The sequence below is a fragment of the Heterodontus francisci genome, chromosome 41 (genome assembly GCF_036365525.1).
Source record: "Heterodontus francisci isolate sHetFra1 chromosome 41, sHetFra1.hap1, whole genome shotgun sequence".
Lineage (NCBI taxonomy): Eukaryota > Metazoa > Chordata > Chondrichthyes > Heterodontiformes > Heterodontidae > Heterodontus > Heterodontus francisci.
Window position 1 is genome coordinate 35861199 of NC_090411.1, and position 22270 is coordinate 35883468.

Genomic DNA, 22270 nt, shown 5'->3' on the forward strand with positions numbered 1-22270 from the left:
CTTACTCTCCTACCTATCTTTGTGTTATCAGCAAATCTAGCTACCATACATTTGCTTCCTTCATCCAAGTCATTGATATAAATTGTAAATAGTTGAGGCCCCAGCACTGATATCTGCGGCACTCCACTAGTAACGACTTGCCAACCCGAAAAAGACCCATTTATCCATACTCTCTGCTTCCTGTTAGCTAACCAATCCTCTATCTATACTAATATGCTACCCGCTACACTATGGGCTCTTATTTTGTCTAGTAACCTTTGATGTGGCACCTTATCGAATGCCTTTTGGAAATCCAAGTACACCCCATCTACAGGTTCCCCTTTATCCACCTTGCTTGTTACCTCCTCAGAGAACTCTAATAAATTAGTCAAACACGATTTCCCTTGCCTGATTGTATTTTCTAAATGTCCTGTTATTACCTCCTTAATAATGGATTCTAGCATTTTCCCTATAACAGATGTTAGGCTAACTGGCCTATAGTTTCCTGTTTTCTGTCTCCCTCCTTTCTTGAATAAAGGTGTAACATTTGCGATTTTACAATCCGCTGGGACCTTTCCAGAATCTAGAGAATTTTGGAAGATCACAACCAATGCATCCACTATCTCAGCAGCCACTTCTTTTAAAACCCTAGGATTCAAGCCATCAGGTCCAAGGGACTTGTCAGCCATTAGTTCTAATAGTTTTCCCAGTACCTTTTCCCTGGTGATTGTGATTGCTAAAGTTCCTCCCTCCCTTTTACCTCTTAATTTTCAAGTATTCTTGGAATGTTTTTTGTGTCTTCTACAGTGAAGACAGACACAGTGGTGCAGTGGTTAACACCACAGCCTCACAGCTCCAGGGACCTGGGTTCGATTCTGGGTACTGCCTGTGCGGAGTTTGCAAGTTCTCCCTGTGACCGCGTGGGTTTTCGCCGGGTACTCCGGTTTCCTCCCACCGCCAAAGACTTGCAGGTGATAGGTAAATTGGCCATTATAAATTGCCCCTAGTGTAGGTAGGTGGTAGGGGGATGTGGTAGGAATATAGGATTAGTATAAATGGGTGGTTGTTGGTCGGCACAGACTCGGTGGGCTGAAGGGCCTGTTTCAGTGCTGTATCTCTAAATAAAAAAAAAATCTGCCCAGTGCTGTTGAGTAGCTGTGCTTGGTGTCCGGACTGAGCTGACCTATAAAAACAAGAGGCCACCAGCAATTTTGGAATCTGCACCCCAGCAACAGCCAAAACCTTCAGGAGAGGATCAGAGAACAGGAAAAATTAACTTGGAGCTTTTACTAAAACTACTTTTGCTGACGGTCTGAGAGACTTCAGATACATCTACTCTCCAAATCCCATCAAACCTTCTGTCAATAAAATCAGACAGCTGCTTAAAACTCTCAAACCAACTCCAAGTAAAATCAATCGACAAAAATATTGTACATTTATGAATAAAATTGTCATGTAAATGTTGGTAAAGAGAGGTGGAGTTGAGCTCCTTGGTCTAATCCCAGTGTACAATCTGCAGCCTCAATAATCTCTCTATGGGAGTTAGTTTGCCTCTTACTCTCTCCCTGTAACTCGTCTCCTGTTTATGGTAATTCATCCACACTCATTGTCTGTAGGATGGTATCAGATTTGTGGCCACAAACTGTGAGTGTTGCCAGATTATTTGCACACAGTCCTGCCCCGCTGAATGTTCACACACAATCTCTTCCCATTAGGATCACTGGATGACGATCAGGAACAGACTGACTTGAAACCCTGACCCTACCTCAGCAACATTGAAACTACATGTGACGTCTCTACCAACAACACCTTAACCAGTGCAAACTGCTGAAATTATTCCCAATTTTGCAGTAACATTGGGGAGTTGAGAAGCCCCTGATGGAGCACATTGCGGGTGGGGTCAGTAAGAATGGGCTGATGAGTATTAGGGAATGAAAAGAAGGAATGTGCATTTTTATAGTAACTTTCACAGCATGAGGACATCCCAAAGCTCTTTACAACCAATAAACTTTACAACTTTTGAAGTTTAGTCACTGTTGTAATGTAGGAAACACAACAGCCAATTTTCACACAGCAAGATCCCACAAACAGTATTATGGTATCCAGGACTCTCCTGCTCTGCTTCCAATGGTGCCATAGGTTATATTCTGTCCAATACTTGCTAAGAAAGGATATACATGCCTCAAAGAGGCTGCAGTGGAGTTTCACTAGATTGGTTCCTGGAATGAAAGGGTTGTCCTATGAGAAGAGCGATTGTGTAGAATGGGCCTAAATTCTCTGGAGTTTAGAAGAATTAGAGGTGATCTCATTGAAATGAGAGTTTGACAGGGTAGATGCTGAGAGGCTGTTTCCCCCTGGCTGGAGCGTCTAGAGCACGGGGTCACAGTCTCAGGATAAGGAGATGGACGTTTAGGACTAAGGCAGGCAGAAATTTCTTTATTCAGGGGGTTGTGAATCTTTGGAACTCTCTTTCTCCGAGAGCTGTGGATGCTCAGTCGCTGAGTATATTCAAGATTGAAATTGATAGATTTTTGAACTCTTGGGGAATCAAGAGATAAGAGGTTCGGGTGGGAAAGTGGAATTGAGGTTGGGGATCAGCCATGATCTCCTTGAATAGTGGAGCCAAATGGCCTACTCCTGTTGCTATTTCTTATGTCCTTATGTACTGCTCTAGGAGTGCCAGCCTACACTCTGTGCTCAAGTCCCTGGAGTTGGATTTGAACACACAACCTTCTGACAGAAATCAGAGTGTTAGATAGTGAGCCATAGTGAACATCAAATAGGACCAGTCTGGTGAAGTGTTTCAGGGCATGAGGGTCAGACAGGCCTATTTGTGGGATCTTGCTGTGCGCAAATTGGCTGGCGCGTTTCCTGCCTTACAACACTTCAAAGAGTATTTCATTGGCTGTAAAGCGCTTTGGGGCATCCTGAGCTTGTGAGAGGCGATATAGAAATGCAAGTCTTTTGAAATGAATGGAAAGTATTTCCAGAATGAAGTTGTGTGAATAATAATCGAGGCGAGATCTATCATTAGGAATGTGCTCATTCTAACAGCTCCAACATGTGACAATATCAAGGAGCAGTCGAACAGGTAAAAAACACAATGAGATCAACAGTGTAACTCAAGGGGCGGAAGCACGTTCCAGACAACACCTGGAGTGAAAGCTGACGCCCAAGGTGGACACACCTGGTGGATATAAAAGTGCAGACACTGAGGATTGATTAGTTTTATCAGCCTGACCTAGGAGTATTGAGATTGGATAGTGACTGGCAGGTAATCACTAATTCATTTTAAACTTTTAATTGTTTTTAAAATAAACGGAAAGTTTCAAAACCTGATAACAGGCGCTGAATTCGGGGCCGGATTTTTCTTGACGCTTTTTTCCCGAGGCTGATTTAATTGAATTTAACCCGTGCGATGAGAACAGGAGTTTGCAAGACTTTGGGTTTTGCTTTTCTGAAACTGTTACCAGAGCGGAGAGAAGCCGCCCTGAGCCCGGTTATTCCCGGTTACAGCGTGTGTCCCGGTTATTCCCGGTTACAGCGTGTGTCCCGGTTATCCCCGGTTACAGTGTGAGCCCCGGTTACAGTGTTATTCCCGGTTACAGTGTGAGCCCCGGTTATCCCCGGTTACAGTGTTATCCCCGGTTACAGTGTTATCCCGGTTATCCCCGGTTACAGTGTGAGCCCCGGTTATCCCCGGTTACAGTGTTATCCCGGTTATCCCCGGTTACAGTGTTATCCCGGTTATTCCCGGTTACAGTGTTATCCCCGGTTACAGTGTGAGCCCCGGTTATCCCCGGTTACAGTGTGAGCCCCGGTTATCCCCGGTTACAGTGTGAGCCCCGGTTATCCCCGGTTACAGTGTGAGCCCCGGTTATCCCCGGTTACAGTGTGAGCCCTGCCAGTTCTGGAGGACACCATGTTGACCGCTTGGGTAATCTCTGATCCTCTTTGCAATTGTGTTTTTCTAAATGATTTTTTAGTTGAAATGAAGTGAGTTTAGGAGATTGTTGGGAATATTTTAGTGTCCGGTCTCAGATTGTGCCCTCGTGGAAACCATGACCTTTTCCAGTTCTGTTTTCTGCTTTTTGGGTGGATTTTTGCATATCTGCCTTTCTCTCTCTCTCTCTCTCTTGTTCACTAGTTCCCTGGTGTGCCCTTTCCTCCCCACTCCAGCTCAATTGTGCAGTCATTTTTTTTTTCATTCATTGGATGTGGGCATCACTGGCCAGGCCAGCATTTATTGCCCATCCCTAATTGCCCTTGAGAAGGTGGTAGTGAGCTGCCTTCTTGAACCGCTGCAGTCCATGTGGGGTAGGTACACCCACAGTGCTGTTAGGAAGGAAGTTCCAGGATTTTGACCCAGCGACAGTGAAGGAACGGCGATATAGTTCCAAGTCAGGATGGTGTGTGACTTGGAGGGGAACTTGCAGGTGGTGATGTTCCCACGCATCTGCTGTCCTTGTCCTTCTAGTTGATAGAGGTCGCGGGTTTGGAAGGTGCTGTCTAAGGAGCCTTAGTGCATTGCTGCAGTGCATCTTGTAGATGGTACACACTGCTGCCACTGTGCGTCGGTGGTGGAGGGAGTGAATGTTTCAGCCTCTCCTCATTTGCAAATTGTCACTAAGTCCAGACTGTTGAGCAGCTGTTCTCCCCACTCACTGTTCATTGTAGATTCCTGAGGGTTTGTGCCTTGTCAATGGGCCAATGATGCCATTTAGCAATTGTAAAGTTACAAAAGCAGGTCAGAGGCTGGGAATTCTGTGACGAGTAACTCCCCTCCTGACTCCGCAATGTTTGTCCACCATCTACAAGGCATAAGTCCGGAGTGTGATGGAATACTCTCCACTTGCCTGGATGGGTGCAGCTCCAACAGCACAAGAAACTCGACACCATCCAGGGTAAAGGAGCCCAATTGATTGGCACCCCATCCACAAACATTCACTCCCTCCACCACTGACGCACAATGGCAGCAGTGTTTACCATCTACAAGATACACTGCAGCAATGCACCAAGGCTCCTTCGACAGCACCTTCCAAACCCGCGATTTCTACCACCTCGAAGGACAAGAGCAGCAGATGCATGGGAACATCACCTTTGTAAAATTTGCCTTCCCCCCAATTTACAACTTTAACTCCTGTTTTACCTTTGTCCTTTTCCATGATTATGCTAAAAGTTACTGTATTATGATCACTATCTCCAAAAAGGTCACCCATTGTTAATTCCTCCACTTGCCCAGCTTCATTACTGAAAACTAAATCTTGAATTGTGCCCCCTCTCCTGTTGGGCTTGTTACCTGCTGGCTAAAAAGGCTCTGTTGAACACCGTTCAAGAATTTTATGCCCTTCACACTTTCTTTGTATCCCAGTTGATATTGGGGTAGTTGAAATCCCTGGCTATTATTGCCCTATAGTTTTTGCACTCAAAGTTGCCTACATATTTGTTCTTCTACCTCCCTCTCTCTATTTGGGGGTCGAGAGTACACTCCGAGTAGTGTGGCTGCCCCTTTTTTTTTATTTGAGTTCCTTCCATGTGCTAAATGAATCATCAGATGAGTCCATATCATCCCTCCTCAAAGCTGTTATTGATTCCTTGACTAATAATGCTACACCCCCTCCTTTTTTATCTCCCTCTCTATCCTGCCTGAAAACTCTATATCCAGGAATGTTTGTTTATTTATTTAGAGATACAGCACTGAAACAGGCCCTTCGGCCCACTGAGTCTGTGCCAACCATCAACCACCCATTTATACTATCCTACATTAATCCCATATTCCCTACCACATCCTCACAATTCCCCTACCACCTACCTATACTAGGGGCAATTTACAATGGCCAATTTACCTATCAACCTGCAAGTCTTTGGCTGTGGGAGGAAACCGGAGCACCCGGCGGAAACCCACGTGGTCACAGGGAGAACTTGCAAACTCCGCGCAGGCAGTACCCAGAATTGAACCCAGGTCCCTGGAGCTGTGAGGCTGCAGTGCTAACCACTGCGCCACTGTGCTGCCCAATGTTGAGTTGCCATTCTTGCCCCTCCCTTAAGCCAAGTTTCCATTAAAGCAACAATATTATGTTGCCATGTGTCTCTGTGCCCTCAGCTCATTGGCTTTATTTGATATACTCCTTGCATTTAAATAAATACCTTTTAGCACTGCCAAATTCCTGTGCTGTGCACTTTTTAACCTTTGCTTCTTCTGTCTTTCAGAGTCACTCTCTAATTTTCTGCCTCCTGTTCCCTGCCCTAAAATTGTCCTGTCTAAGACTACACTCTAAGGTTCCCATTCCCCTATCAGTCTAGTTTAAACCATTCCCAATAGCACTAGCAAACCTTCCTGCTAGGATATTTGTCCCAGTCCTGTTCAGGTCCCACGTTCCCTAAAACCGATCCAAATACCCCAGAATCTGAAGCCCTCCCTCCTGCACCATCTCTCCAGCCACACATTCATCTGGTGTATTTTCCTACTTCTATACTCACTAGCACGTGGCCTTGGGAGTAATCCAGAGATTGTTACCTTTTGAGGTCCTGCTTGTTAATTTCATTCCTAACTCCCTAAACTCTGCCATGCAATACCTCATCCCTCTTTCTTCCTGTATTGTTGGTACCAATGTGGACCATTACCTCTGGCTGTGCATCCTTGCCCTCCAGAATGCTCTGTAGCCACTCAGTGATATCAATGAGCCTTGCACCAGGGAAGCAATATACAATCCTGGAAATACATCTGTGACCACAGAAATGCCTATCTGTTCCCCAAACCATAAAATCCCCTACCACTATTACACTCTTGTCCTTTCTCCTCCCTCCCGGCACAGCTGAGCCACCCATGGTGCTCTGGTCATGACTCTCACTGCACTCTCCAGAGGAACCCTCTCAGTACTCAGAACTGAATACCAGTTAGAAAGTGGGATGCTCTCTGGGGATTCCTGCACTACCTGCCTTGACCACCTTGGCTGTCCGGCAGCCACCCAGTCCCTCTCTGCCTGTGCTCTCTTAAGCTCCGGGATGACTACCTCCTGAAACATGCTATCCATGTAGTTCTCTGCCTCAGGGCTGCATCACAGTGACTCCAGCCACCGCTTGAGCCCTGAAACCCGTAGCTCGAGCTTCTGCAGCCGGACACTTCCTGCAGATGTTTGTCAAGGACACATGGTGCGTCCATGACTTCCCACATGCCACAGGAGGCACATTCCGCTTGGCTGAGCTGCCCTGCCATTACTTGGCTTTACAAACTAATTATTGCTAATGTAATAAGTGGAATAATTTATCAGTTACTCGCCAATTTAGTTTTTACTGTTGCCTTTTGGAATATATTTAAAGTAAAGAATAATACTAGAGAAAGGCTTGTCACCACTTTCTCATGGGGCAACTAGGGTTGGGAAATAAATACTCAAGCAGAGAAACTACATTTTAAGCTATTGATTTTTACAATTCATAATCTCCTCCTCTTTCAGGATGAATCAAAAGATAATCCAGATGTTGTCCCTTTTTCTTCTATTCTCTGCACTTGACTGTGGATCTGCTCAGGTCACTGCTCCCAGAGGCTGTGGTTCTGACCTTCTAGAAGTTTACTTCAATCTGTGTGATCTCGATGCTGTTTGGGGAATTGTTCTGGAAGCCATTGCTGCTGTGGGGATCATCAGCACCTTGATAATAATTGTGGTTCTGCTGTGCATCACCCCATTCATTGCAGACAGGCGGAAGAGAGCCTGTGTGCCTATCCAGTGCATCTTTCTCCTCAGCACCTTGGGAATTTTTGGCCTGACCTTTGCTTTCATCATCAAATTGGATCAGAGGACATGTCGTACCAGGCTCTTCCTCTGGGGAGTTCTCTTCACTGTGTGTTTCTCCTGTCTGTTGGCCCATGTGTGGAGGTTGCTGAAGTTGGTGCGTTCAGGAAAAGGTCCCAAGGTGTGTTACATGATTGGCCTGGTTCTGACTCTCACACTGGTACAAGTCATCATTGCCATCGAGTATCTGGTGCTCGCCACTGTCCGATTCAGTAACTTCTGCATCTATGAAAACAAAGACTTTGTCATGTTGTTGATCTACGTTATGTTCCTAATGGCTCTGACTTTCATCCTTTCCATGTTCACTTTCTGTGGTAACTATAGAAAATGGAAGAAGCACGGTGCACACATATTCCTTACCATGCTCTTCTCCATAGCTATTTGGGTGGTGTGGATCGTAATGTTTGTCCGTGGTAATGCTGTGTTGAACAAGAGTCCTGAGTGGGATGATCCTACTCTCAGCATTGCCCTGGTTGCCAATGGCTGGGTCTTTATCCTGTTCTACATGATCCCAGAACTCCGGCACATCACCTGCCCTGCAAAGCCTGAAGATGAACCACAAGATAGTGCATCCACAAATCAGCAGAGTGTAGGAATGAAGGGTGTGGACAACCAGGTGTTCGTCTTGGAGGATTCAGGCAGAGGTGAGTAATTATAGCAGGAGCCGGATAATGCAAACAGCATGAGAGATTGTATTCCAAAAGTTAAATATGAATTTAACCACAAATGCCTATCTGTATAATTGTCTATTGGAATGTAGTTTTATACTGTTCCAGGCTTGGTAATGACTGGTAACTAAGGACTATCCTACATCACCTGTAACTTTAATTGGAATGCTTCCAGATTGCTGAATACGTCCCATTTCTGCAATATCCTGTCTTCCATTAGCAGTGTTGAATATTCTGAACTGGAATGAAACTGATGTTAGGACCAAAGAATATTTAACTTTCAATGAGGTTCAGAGTGAACTAAATGCAGCTGTGCTCCAGTGAGGGAGGAATGAATGAATACAAATGTAAACTGAGAAGCATTTGGCTTTTTCTCAATTTGTCAGTCTGCCATGATTTCTGACTGAGGCTGTCACAGCATGTCAGGATATATCTTTGTAAATGTAGGTGGAAGGATTTGAGGTGGTGACTGGGCAGGGCTGATCTATTGAATGGGACGGCTGGGTTGGATTATGAACTGATTCTATTGGCTTTTCCTCCCCTCATTTTTTTTTTCATTTTGCCTACACAGGACACCCCATATATCTTGATGATGTTTCTTCACCCTCGTACCATAATCCCACACCAACGGGCAACCATGTAAGTAGTCTCCTGGTACCTTTCTCTGTGTATTCGGTCTGTTACTCTGCATTGATAGATTTTTGTGAGCCAAGGGTATTAAAAGGTTATGGAACCAAGGTGGCTCAATGAAGTTAAGATACAAATCAGCTGTGGTCTAACTAGCAAATGGCAGGCTCAAGGGACTGAATGGCCTTTCCCCCTCCTGTTAAGTTCCTATGATTGCTGCCTATTGGGCCATCAAGCACTGTACTGCTTTATTGTTTATATACCAAGCACCAACACACTTCTCGAGCAGAACAAATAAGAAATCCATTCCAGGTCATCCAAAAATTGAAATTGTTCAATGCATTGAACTGTCCCTAAATGATTGCTGGATTTTCCATACCTGCTTCTGCTGCACAACCCATTCCATGTCTGATTGTTCATTGCACAAATAAAGTTAAACAAAACTCTACTCGAAGCACACTGGCCACTTTCAGCTCTGAACGAACCTCTTCAGCCCAGTCTGGGCCCACTAGGATGGTTCAGGATTGTCATCCTGTCCTCCACGGTTACCATGAGGGTGGTGACCTGTTACACTGTAGGAATGTAAGCAAATTGCTAGTCACCAGGCAGCGAGTAGATCAAACTCCAACTCCTCGTCATCCAGCCCAATCCTTAAAGTGAGAGGGAACAATGAGAATAGAGGACCAGGCAATGCAATGAACCCTCTGAATAATCTTCTAAAAGTCGTTGAGAGGTTTTTTTAAAGCTAGCAGAATTTTAATGGAAAGTTTTTCATTCCCAGACTCTTTGCTGTTAAACTCCCACGGTCTGGCTATAGAATCAGACAGCACAGAAAGACCATTCAGCCCATCATTTCTGTGCAGCTTATCCAATCAGGCCCACTCCCCTGTATTTATATATATTTTTAAATTAATTGATTATTTTGTCAATTTCAGTGTGTTAAATCCTGGGTCCTCTGGTTACTGATCCTCCCTGTCAGTGAAAATGGTTTCTCCCCATCTACTTGTAATGTTGGACATCTCCTTAAATCTCCCTGAAATAGAGGCCCCAACTCCCAATACCTCTCATTCATTCATTCATTCATTCATTCATTCAAGACCAGCTGTGCAGTCAAAGCTGATCATTGCTACAGCCTCTTCCTCCTTTCCCCCTCCCCCCCCCCCCCCCCATCTCGGAGCTGAAAAGTGCTGAGAGAATAGCTCGGCTATACCATGAGTCTCTTAGGGTGATGGGAAGTCACAGCAGCAACTTGCCTGGAAAGTAGGAATACAGACGCCACAACAAATAAGACAATTACCCATTGAACAAAATCTGCATACACCTCATCTGAGATTTGAACTGAAGGATCAGAAGCTCAACTGTTCAGATAGTTGAACTGCTAACTGAAGTTAGCACAATCTCAATCTTGGGACTTTGTTCTACAGTCAAGTGATCCTGAGACATTGTTTTCCCCTGGCTGGGAAATCTGGAACACGGGGGCACAGTCTCAGGATAAGGGGACGATCATTTAGGACTGATAAATTTCTTCACTCATAGGGTTGTGAATCGTTGGAATTCCCTACCCCAGAGGGTTGTGGATGCTCCGTCATTGAATATATTTAAGGCTGAGACACAGATTTTTGGTCTCTGAGTCGAGGGGTATCACAAACAGGCAGGAAAGTGGAATTGAAGCCCAAGATCAGCCATGATCATTGAATGGTGGAGCAGGCTCAATGGGTCGTATTGTCAACTCTTGTCCCTATTTCTGTTGTTCTTATGTCAAAGGTTATGTAAGCTGATCAGCTGTTGCCCATGACTCTCTAATGCTCCATATTTCTGTTTTTAGATGTATGCCTCACCACAGGATTTTACAATCCCTCGACCGAAGACCAGGTCCAGCTACCAACCCACCCCCCTCCTACAAGATCCTTACCTCAACTACCAGAACAGGCAGACTACGTTCTAGAACATTCCAGGCTTGTGCAGAGGCAGCAGGCAGGTTCTATTGTAGGGCTGGTCACTTCACTCTCCATCTTCCTGCTGAATGATGACAGACACTCTTCAGTGAGCTGTCAAAGTTCCTGGAAATTTACATATTAATAAACTGAAAACCCTTCATTTGATTTTTCATGAAGGATGTGAAATGTTTTAAGTATTTATACAGTGGCCAGTAATCACAATGCCTTTCCCAGGTTGCTGCAACATGCCGGTTGCTGTAAACTCTCTGGAGACTAATATGGCTTTAATTGCTGAATATTTCAGAAAGAAATCTCATTTATATATTGTACATAAAGATACTTATCAGGAATAGAATAATGAAAACAAATTAATATTTTAATCTACAATATTAATCAGATTATTGACCCCTGAGATTTACTTTGTCACATGTCCCTGATCAAGTCGATATCCTCCATGTCCGAGTGTGTATTATAATTATATTGGTCAACACTGACTGTTTGTTTGCTTTCATTCCCTCCACTTCTCTCCTGTTTAACTCCCTATTTCGGGTTGTGACTCTACACTCTTCAACTTCTCGAATGTCCCCAGTCCAAGTGACCATTATTCAGGATTGAGCCTAGAGAGTAATCACAGCCTCGCATCACTTACTGTCCCAATTGGCTGCAGAGTGACCAGGTACACAGACCCCTGACTGATTTTCTCTCTCCTAATTCAGGACGACTTGGGTGGCCCGCAGATTTCCCTTTTCATTTCATTTGCCTAAATTTTCACATTGAAACCCCAGTACCTAGCTGTATTTGGGACCTTTTCTCACCCTTACTTTGATTTGTATCTTGTCTGCCCAGATATTTTAATCAGTAAAACTGCCTTCTCCACTCCGAGTGTGTGTGTACTGTATTTGAACAGCTAAGCACATTCAATCCTTAGTATCTACTTATTTACCAAAAATGAATCCAGTTCTGTATGGAAAAGGACAAAGGTAATGTTCTACTGACCCTCCTCTCGAGGCACTTACAGAATTAATTTAATGGTGTGTAATTACTGTATAACTGTAAATTGCAGATGTAAATATTATTTATGTTAGATGTCAGTGTTTTAACTATTATGCCAAATTGAAGCAAAACATTTTTGTAGCTGCAATAAAGTTTATTTAAAGGATTTGTGTAATGTATCTTTAAATTACTTAATATAACGGGAAAGCATTTTGGTCTTTGAGCGATTTTAGTTAATTTAACCCCATCAGCTGCTCAAGCTACACCTCGGCCAATCTTCTTTCTCCATTAACATTGCCCACTTTGGGTTACAACTCGGGAGTTTCCCACTCTCCTCCCCCTCTTTTTTAACCCCCCACCCCCAGTCTTGGGATTTACCCATTAAGCTGCATGGAGTTTGATGGGTAAAGCGGATCTGCTGCTCCAATTGAGAACAGACAGGTTGACAAGTGAGGGTCGGACCAGGAACTTCTCTGATTTGTCTGATTGCTGCACACCAGGCAGTGCATTCACACCCAATACCCACTCATTTCAGGGAATGGAGGAATCTGGCACGGTGAAATCAGGCCGTGCACTATCCACACAATTTACAGCAGTTCAGGATTAGACTGGCTCATCCAAAAGACATTTCCTTGTCGGCTGTAAACCGGTTCAATCCATGGTTGAAAGACATTTTACTCATTCATCAGCCGTGCTCTCAGTAAGATAACACAACCTGAACCCACCCTGCTTATAAAGATGAGACAGTCACTTGGAAATGGCATCACAGAGCCAGTCACTTCCATTAGTCACAGCTTGCAGAGAGAGGCTGTTTACACAGCACCAGTTCTTGAAAACAACAGAACGATATTATTCAGAAACTGCTTTAAAATATAGAATGCATCACCTCAACAGCCAGAGATTAATGACTTGATATTATTGTATTTTCTTGTATTTCTTTCCCCTGGCCTCATCACCCTCACTAAAGATAATGACTTGAAGAATTTTCTCGAGCACCTTTCATAAACTCAGAATAAATCAAAACACTTCAAAGCCATTAAGGATTTTTTTAAGGTTTTGGAAATTCCGGAAGGTGCCGACTCTCTCTGGGGGACAGTTCCAGAAGGTGCCGACTCTCACTGGGATACAGTTCCTGAAGGTGCCGACTCTCACTGGGATACAGTTCCTGAAGGTGCTGACTCTCACTGGGATACAGTTCCTGAAGGTGCTGACTCTCACTGGGATACAGTTCCTGAAGGTGCTGACTCTCACTGGGATACAGTTCCTGAAGGTGCTGACTCTCACTGGGGGACAGATCCTGAAGGGCCTGACTCTCACTGGGGGACAGTTCCTGAAGGTGCTGACACTCACTGGGGTACAGTTCCTGAAGGTGCTGACACTCACTGGGATACAGTTCCTGAAGGTGCTGACTCTCACTGGGGGACAGATCCTGAAGGGCCTGACTCTCACTGGGGGACAGTTCCTGAAGGTGCTGACACTCACTGGGGTACAGTTCCTGAAGGTGCTGACACTCACTGGGATACAGTTCCTGAAGGTGCTGACACTCACTGGGATACAGTTCCTGAAGGTGCCGACTCTCGCTGGGGGACAGTTCCTGACGCTTTCTGGGATACAGTACCAGAAGAACAGGAGAGAGAACAAGTAGTTTGAAATACAAAGACGAATGGCTGAGGTGAATTTTAAACACCTCTTAAATCCTGTCTTCGTCTTCTCTCTACTGGTAACTGCCTCAAGTCTCTGCTCCTAATCACTCGAACCAATGCTTCGTCTAATTAGATGGACTTGATGTTTTTTTTAATATATTCTGCACCCTTAATTATAAAACCCAAAATACAGTTGGCTTCTATTCAGACCAGTATCTATCCTTCAACCAACAGCACAAAGACATTACCTGATCACCATAACATTACTGTTTGTGGGAGCTGGCTGTGTGCAAATTGGCTGCACTGGGGGCGAGTGAGAGTCAGCACCTTCAGGAACTGTTCCCCGAGTGAGAGTCAGCACCTTCAGGAACTGTCCCCCAGTGAGAGTCAGCAGCTTCAGGAACTGTATCCCAGTGAGTGTCAGGAACTGTATCCCAGTGAGAGTCAGCACCTTCAGGAACTGTCCCCCAGTGAGAGTCAGCAGCTTCAGGAACTGTATCCCAGTGAGAGTCAGCACCTTCAGGAACTGTCCCCCAGTGAGAGTCAGCACCTTCAGGAACTGTCCCCCAGTGAGAGTCAGCACCTTCAGGAACTGTCCCCCAGTGAGAGTCAGCACCTTCAGGAACTGTCCCCCAGTGAGAGTCAGCACCTTCAGGAACTGTCCCCCAGTGAGAGTCAGCACCTTCAGGAACTGACCCCCAGTGAGAGTCAGCACCTTCAGGAACTGTCCCCCAGTGAGAGTCAGCACCTTCAGGAACTGTCCCCCAGTGAGAGTCAGCACCTTCAGGAACTGTATCCCAGTGAGAGTCAGCACCTTCAGGAACTGTCCCCCAGTGAGAGTCAGGAACTGTTTCCCAGTGAGAGTCAGCACCTTCAGGAACTGTCCCCCAGTGAGAGTCAGGAACTGTTTCCCAGTGAGAGTCAGCACCTTCAGGAACTGTATCCCAGTGAGAGTCAGCACCTTCAGGAACTGTATCCCAGTGAGAGTCAGCACCTTCAGGAACTGTCCCCCAGTGAGAGTCAGGCACTGTTTCCCAGTGAGAGTCAGCACCTTCAGGAACTGTCCCCCAGTGAGAGTCAGGAACTGTTTCCCAGTGAGAGTCAGCACCTTCAGGAACTGTATCCCAGTGAGAGTCAGCATCTTCAGGAACTATATCCCAGTGAGAGTCAGCACCTTCAGGAACTGTATCCCAGTGAGAGTCAGCACCTTCAGGAACTGTGTCCCAGTGAGTGTCAGGAACTGTATCCCAGTGAGAGTCAGCAACTTCAGGAACTGTATCCCAGTGAGAGTCAGCACCTTCAGGAACTGTATCCCAGTGAGAGTCAGCACCTTCAGGAACTGTATCCCAGTGAGAGTCAGCACCTTCAGGAATTGCCCCCCACTGAGAGTCAGCACCTTCAGGAACTGTCCCCCAGTGTGAGTCAGCACCTTCAGGAACTGTCCCCCAGTGAGAGTCAGCAGCTTCAGGAACTGTATCCCAGTGAGAGTCAGGAACTGTATCCCAGCGAGAGTCAGCAGCTTCAGGAACTGTATCCCAGTGAGTGTGAGGAACTGTATCCCAGTGAGAGTCAGCACCTTCAGGAACTGTCCCCCAGTGAGAGTCGGCACCTTCACGAACTGTCCACCAGTGAGAGTCGGCACCTTCACGAACTGTCCCCCAGTGAGAGTCAGCACCTTCAGGAACTGTCCCCCAGTGAGAGTCAGCACCTTCAGGAACTGTATCCCAGTGAGAGTCAGCACCTTCAGGAACTGTATCCCAGTGAAAGTCAGCACCTTCAGGAACTGTATCCCAATGAGAGTCAGCACCTTCAGGAACTGTATCCCAGTGAGTGTCAGGAACTGTATCCCAGTGAGAGTCAGCACCTTCAGGAACTGTATCCCAGTGAGAGTCAGCAGCTTCATGAACTGTATCCCAGTGAGAGTCAGCACCTTCAGGAACTGTCCCCCAGTGAGAGTCAGCACCTTCAGGAACTGTATCCCAATGAGAGTCAGCACCTTCAGGAACTGTATCCCAGTGAGAGTCAGCAGCTTCAGGAACTGTATCCCAGGAGAGTCAGCACCTTCAGGAACTGTATCCCACTGAGAGTCAGCACCTTCAGGAACTGTCCCCCAGTGAGAGTCAGCAGCTTCAGGAACTGTATCCCAGTGAGAGTCAGCACCTTCAGGAACTGTATCCCACTGAGAGTCAGCAGCTTCAGGAACTGTATCCCAGTGAGAGTCAGCACCTTCAGGAACTGTATCCCAGTGAGAGTCAGCATCTTCCCTTTGATATTTTTAATGCCACTATCATTGGTTAGTACGCTGTTCAAGAAATTAATGTTTGATTCTTGGAGACTGCAGGATGAAGCTGGTGTGTTGACGAACCTCATTTTGTATTCCATCTTTTATCTGGAATTGAACTCCATGCATTGCTCAGTGAACCTGCTGAGATCAAGGGGTTTGTTTTGAAAGTCGGGACCAGTTTTTGTTTGCTATGCCACAGGTATTGAGGAAGGTGTTAGCAGAAAGATTGTGTTTTGCACAGGGTGCTTCTTCTTTTGGTTCATTGAGCTGAACAGAGGGAGGAACCGGGCAAACAGCCATTGCTAAGGTGACAGTGCAGATAAGTCACACAAGGAGCGTTTTGAAACACCTTTCTATTCTTTGTTCATCACTTTGCATGGTTACAAAACTGCAGAAATAACTCATCTATTTCTTTTGGTGTTAACACACCTTCAATTATAAATACTGGTTACCACAGCAACCAATGCAGATGTTAATTGGTATTTAGGTTTGCTTTGAATCACCTGCCCTGGTTAATCTGATCATTGGCTGTGCTTCTCTTGGGGAAGGGATTCCATGTTATTTGATTATTCCCGAGCAGGAGGTGAGAAGATTGACTTAAAGACTGGTCAATAATTAACACTTAACCATCTCCCCTCAGACCTTCACCATCTCAAAAAGATATTTAGCTCAAGAGTTTTCTGAATTATTCTTTTTGCTTCAGGCGGAAAAACAGTTAAAGTTGCAGGTCTGGCAGCATCTGTGGAAAGAGAAGCAGAGTTAACGTTTCGGATCAGTGACCCTTCTTCGGAACTGACAAATATTAGAAAAGTCACAGATTATAAACAAGTGAGGTGGGGGTTGGGCAAGAGATAACAAAGGAGAAGGTGCAGATTGGACCAGGCCACATAGCTGACCAAAAGGTCACGGAGCAAAGGCAAACAATATGTTAATGGTGTGTTGAAAGACAAAGCATTAGTACAGATTAGGTGTGAATATACTGAATATTGAACATCAGCAAGTGCAAACCTGAAGAAAAACAACCTGAAAAAAACAGTGGGTGAGCAAACTGAACAAACTAAGATGAACTGAAATAAATACAAAAAAAGATTGTAAAAAATGTAAAAAGGAATGCCAAAAAAAAAAGGAAGAAAAAATAACTAAAAATGACTAAAAATGAAAGTAAAGTGGGGGGCTGTCATGCTCTGAAATTATTGAACTCAATGTTCAGACCGGCAGGCTGTAGTGTGCCTAATCGGTAGATGAGATGCTGTTCCTCGAGCTTGCGTTGATGTTCACTGGAACACTGCAGCAATCCCAGGACAGAGATGTGAGCATGAGAGCAGGGGGGAGTGTTGAAATGGCAAGCAACCGGAAGCTCAGGGTCCTGCTTGCGGACTGAGCGGAGATGTTCCGCAAAGCGGTCACCCAGTCTGCGCTTGGTCTCCCCAATGTAGAGGAGACCACACTGTGAGCAGCGAATACAGTATACTACATTGAAAGAAGTACAAGTAAATCGCTGCTTCACCTGAAAGGAGTGTTTGGGGCCTGGGATAGTGAGGAGAGAGGAGGTAAAGGGACAGGTATTACACCTCCTGCGATTGCAAGGGAAGGTGCCCTGGGATGGGGACGAGGTGGTGGGGGTAATGGAGGAGTGGACCAGGGTGTCGCGGAGGGAACGATCCCTTCGGAATGCTGACAGGGGAAGGGAGGGGAAGATGCGACTGGTAGTGGCATCACGCTGGAGGTGGCGAAAATGGCGGAGGATGATCCTTTGGATATGGAGGCTGGTGGGATGAAAAGTGAGGACAAGGGGAACCCTGTCACGGTTCTGGGAGGGAGGGGAAGGGGTGAGGGTAGAGGTGCGGGGAATGGGTCGGACACGGTTGAGGGCCCTGTCAACCACAGTGGGGGGAAATCCTCGGTTGAGGAAAAAGGAGGTCATATCAGAAGCACCGTCATGGAAGGTAGCATCATCGGAGCAGATGCGTCGGAGGCGGAGAAACTGGGAGAATGGAATGGAGTCCTTACAGGAGGTAGGGTGTGAAGAAGTGTAGTCGAGGTAGCTGTGGGAGTCAGTGGGCTTATAATGGATATTGGTAGACAACCTATCCCCAGAGATGGAGACAGAGAAGTCGAGGAAGGGAAGGGAAGTGTCAGAGATGGACCATGTAAAGGTGAGAGAAGGGTGGAAATTGGAAGCAAAGTTGATAAAGTTTTCTAGTTCGGGGCGGGAGCAGGAAACGGCACCGATACAGTCATCAATGTACCGGAAAAAGAGTTGGGGGAGGGGGCCTGAGTAGGACTGGAACAAAGAATGCTCGACATATCCCACAAAAAGACAGGCATAACTAGGACCCATGCGGGTACCCATAGCGACACCTTTTACTTGAAGGAAATGCATGGAGTTGAAGGAGAAGTTGTTCAATGTGAGAACAAGTTCAGCCAGGCGGAGGAGGGTGTTGGTGGATGGGGACTGGTTGGGCCTCTGTTCCAGGAAGAAGCGGAGAGCCCTCAAACCATCCTGGTGGGGGATGGAGGTGTAGAGCGATTGGACGTCCATAGTGAAGAGGAGGCGGTTGGGACCAGGAAACTGGAAATTGTCAAAATGACGTAGGGCGTCAGAAGAGTCACGGATGTAGGTGGGAAGAGACTGGACCAGCGGAGAAAAGATAGAGTCTAGATAGGAAGAAATAAGTTCAGTTGGGCAGGAGCAGGCTGACACAATGGGTCTGCCAGGACAGTCCCGTTTGTGGATTTTGGGAAGGAGGTAGAAGCGGGCTGTCCGGGGTTGCGGGACTATGAGGTTGGAAGCTGTAGAGGGAAGATCTCCAGAGGAGATGAGGTCAGTGACAGTCCTTTGGACGGTGGCTTGATGTTCGGTGGTGGGGTCATGGTCCAGAGGGAGGTAGGAAGAGGTGTCTGTGAGTTGGCGTTGAGCTTCTGCAAGGTAGAGGTCAGTACGCCATACAACAACAGCACCACCCTTGTCTGCAGGTTTGATGACCATGTCGGGGTTAGACCTGAGAGAACGGAGTGCCTCAAGTTCAGAGGGGGACAGGTTAGAGTGAGTGAGGGGGGCAGAGAAATTGAGACGACCAATGTCTCGCCGACAGTTTTCAATGAAGAGATCAAGAGCGGGTAAGAGGCCAGGGTGAGGGGTCCAGGTAGAGGGAGAATGCTGGAGGCGGGTGAATGGGTCTGCTGGTCGGGGGGAGGACTCCTGGTCGAAGAAGTGAGCCCGGAGGCGGAGGCGACGGAAGAAGAGCTCAACGTCATGCCGAGCGCGAAATTCATTGAGGTGGGGGCGTAAGGGGATAAAACTGAGACCTTTGCTGAGTACAGAACGCTCAGCATCAGAGAGGGGGAGGTCAGAGGGTATAGTGAATACACGGCAAGGGGTCAGATCAGAAGGGGTGGGGTCAGAGGGAAGTGAAGCGGAAGGAGGATCTGGAGGGGCATTAGTCCCCATCAGCTGCTGGAGCTTGCGTTCCTTAACACCTGAAAGGAAGAAAAAAAGTTTTTTGTTAATGCGTCGGATGAGACGTAAGATGAGATGAAACTGCGGAGTGGAACAAATTTGAGATAAGGTGAGACGGTGCTGCTGGAGAGAGAGGTCCAGTGTGTGCATATGGCGGCGCATAGCACTGAGTGTGGATCTCAGGATGCGGCGAGAGTAGCAGTCCGAGGAACGTTGTATTTCTCGGAGATACCTGTGATCCTGGGTGGTTTCAAAGCATGATGGGTGAAACTGCAGTTGGAATCCACGTGGAATCAGTCGGAGCCGGAGACAGTCACTGAGGAAGGAGATGTGGCTGTGAAAACGGGTTTTGGTAGATACCTTATCAAACACCAGGAGGGAAATAGAAAGCAATGAAGGTGAACAAGGTAAAAGAGACAAACGAAAATCCCGTCGGAGAGAAGAGCAGAACTTCTTCAAGGTAGGCATTCCTGGAAGAGAAGTGGCAGTGAATTAAACACTAAAATAAAAGCAAAATACTGCGGATGCTGGAAATCTGAAACAAAAACAAGAAATGCTGGATTCACTCAGCAGGTCTGGCAGCATCTGTGGAAAGAGAAGCAGAGTTAACGTTTCGGATCAGTGACCCTTCTTCGGAACTGACATTTAGTCATTTTTAGTTATTTTTTCTTCCTTTTTTTTTGGCATTCCTTTTTACATTTTTTACAATCTTTTTTTGTATTTATTTCAGTTCATCTTAGTTTGTTCAGTTTGCTCACCCACTGTTTTTTTCAGGTTGTTTTTCTTCAGGTTTGCACTTGCTGATGTTCAATATTCAGTATATTCACACCTAATCTGTACTAATGCTTTGTCTTTCAACACACCATTAACATATTGTTTGCCTTTGCTCCGTGACCTTTTGGTCAGCTATGTGGCCTGGTCCAATCTGCACCTTCTCCTTTGTTATCTCTTGCCCAACCCCCACCTCACTTGTTTATAATCTGTGACTTTTCTAATATTTGTCAGTTCCGAAGAAGGGTCACTGATCCGAAACGTTAACTCTGCTTCTCTTTCCACAGATGCTGCCAGACCTGCTGAGTGAATCCAGCATTTCTTGTTTTTGTTTCAGATTTCCAGCATCCGCAGTATTTTGCTTTTAGTTAAAGTTGCAGAGTGGGTCACGCGCTATTTTCACTTGTAAATAATGTGTTATGTGGAAAGGTTTGAAACCACAGTTGTGGTAGTTACAGAAACCTGCAGAATGACTCCAAGCTCAACTGTGACTGGGAACTTTAGGACTGAGTTAAGGATATTTTTCACACTGGGCGTGACAGACACCTCAGTTGGGTTCTGGGTCAAATATAGAGGGGAACGTCCATCGAATTAGCCCTGGATGGAGTGATGAACACTGCAGGATCTTTCTGGATGGAACATATGAACAGGCGGAGGCCATTCAGCCCTTTGAGCCAATTCCATCATTCAATTACATCATGGCAGATCTATGTCTTAACTTCATATAACCACCTTGGTTCCATCTCCCTTAATCCCCTTACCCAACAAAAATCTACCAATTTCAGTTTTGAAATTTACAATTGACCCCCCAGCCTCAGCAGCCTTGGTCCAAACATGGACAAAAGAGCTGAGGTGAGAGTGACTGCCCTTGACATTAAAAACAGCATTTGACTGAATGTGGAATCTGTTGTGTATTGTTGCTAGGTTAGGCTTGGTTTACAGAGATCTCAGAGTAAATCTACACAGTAACTCATTTATTATATTTACATGGACTATATGCACTTTCCATAAGCCTGTCTAGCCTCTGCTACTCATGATGCTTTTTGCTTCTCCCAAGCCTAGGACTCATGCAATCAAGTACCCATGTGTTACTCTCACGGCCCCAAACATTAACCCTTTCAGACCCATGTACTACAGCATCAAGGAGCCCTAACAAAACTGAAGTCAATGGAATCGGGGAAAAACTCTCCGCTGGTCGGAGTCATACCTAGCACAAAGGAAGATGGTTGTGGTTGTTGGAGATCAATCATCTCAGTTCCAGGACATCACTGCAGGAGTTCCTCAGGGTAGTATCCTCGCCCCAACCATTTTCAGCTGCTCCATCAATGACCTTCCTTCAATCATACAGTCAGAAGTGGGGATGTTCGCTGATGATTGCACAATGTTCAGCACCATTCGTGGCTCGTCAAATACTGAAGTAGTCCACGCTGCCATGCAACAAGACCTGGCAACATTCAGGCTTGCGATGTTAAGTGGCAAGTAACATTCGCACCACACAAGTGCCAGGCAATGATCATCTCCAACAAGACAGAATCTAACTATACAAAAGAAAAATAATGCAGCTGTTGGAAATCTGAAACAAAAACAGAAAGTGCTAGAAATACTCAGCAGGTCTGGCAGCATCTGTGGAGAGAGAAGCAGAGTTAACGTTTCAGGTCTGTGTGAACTCCAAAGGTGATGAGAATCTAACCATCTCCCCTTGACATTCAATGACATTACCATCGCTGAATCCCCCACTATCAACATAATGGGGGTCACCATTGACCAGAAATTTAACTGGACCAACCACATAAATACCGTGGCTACAAGAGCAGGTCAAAGGCTGGGAATTCTGCTGTGAGTAACTAACCTCCTGTCTTCCCAAAGCCTGTCCACCATCTACAAGGTGAAAGTCCAGGAGTGTGATGGAATACTCTCCACCTGCCTGGATGAGTACAGCTGCAACAACACTCAAGAAGCTCAATACCATCCAGGACAAAGCAGCTCACTTGATCGGCACCTCATCCACCCACCTCAAACATTCACTCCCTCCACCACCAACGCACAGTGGCAGCAGTGTGTACCATCTACAAGATGCAGTGCAGCAACGCACCAAGGCTCCTTAGACAGCACCTTCCA

General features: G+C 46.0%; 2 protein-coding genes across 2 annotated transcripts in view; one reads left to right on the forward strand and one right to left on the reverse strand.

Moving 5' to 3' along the window:
• Positions 1-9630, reverse strand: part of LOC137353487 (parvalbumin, thymic-like) — a 37615-nt gene extending 27985 nt beyond the window's left edge. The window contains exon 1 of the mRNA XM_068019814.1: positions 9444-9630. Coding sequence (XP_067875915.1) covers positions 9444-9484 — 41 coding nt within the window. The 5' untranslated portion in view covers positions 9485-9630. The remainder of the gene's footprint in view (positions 1-9443) is intronic.
• Positions 3041-12160, forward strand: LOC137353486 (retinoic acid-induced protein 3-like). The gene is made up of 4 exons (XM_068019812.1): positions 3041-3253; positions 7434-8413; positions 9009-9076; positions 10890-12160. Exons 2-4 carry the CDS (start codon positions 7435-7437, stop codon positions 11007-11009), a joined length of 1167 nt encoding a protein of 388 aa, XP_067875913.1. The 5' UTR covers positions 3041-3253; position 7434; the 3' UTR covers positions 11010-12160.
• Positions 12161-22270: the final 10110 nt, after the last annotated feature.

What these genes read in the sequence shown, in the direction of transcription:
- LOC137353486 (XM_068019812.1), top strand. Translation starts at nt 7,435, where the DNA reads ATGAATCAAAAGATAATCCAGATGTTGTCCCTTTTTCTTCTATTCTCT. An exon ending in CTTGGAGGATTCAGGCAGAG is followed by an intron (nt 8,414 to 9,008) that starts GTGAGTAATTAT and finishes TTGCCTACACAG; the next exon opens with GACACCCCATATATCTTGAT. An exon ending in CCACACCAACGGGCAACCAT is followed by an intron (nt 9,077 to 10,889) that starts GTAAGTAGTCTC and finishes TTCTGTTTTTAG; the next exon opens with ATGTATGCCTCACCACAGGA.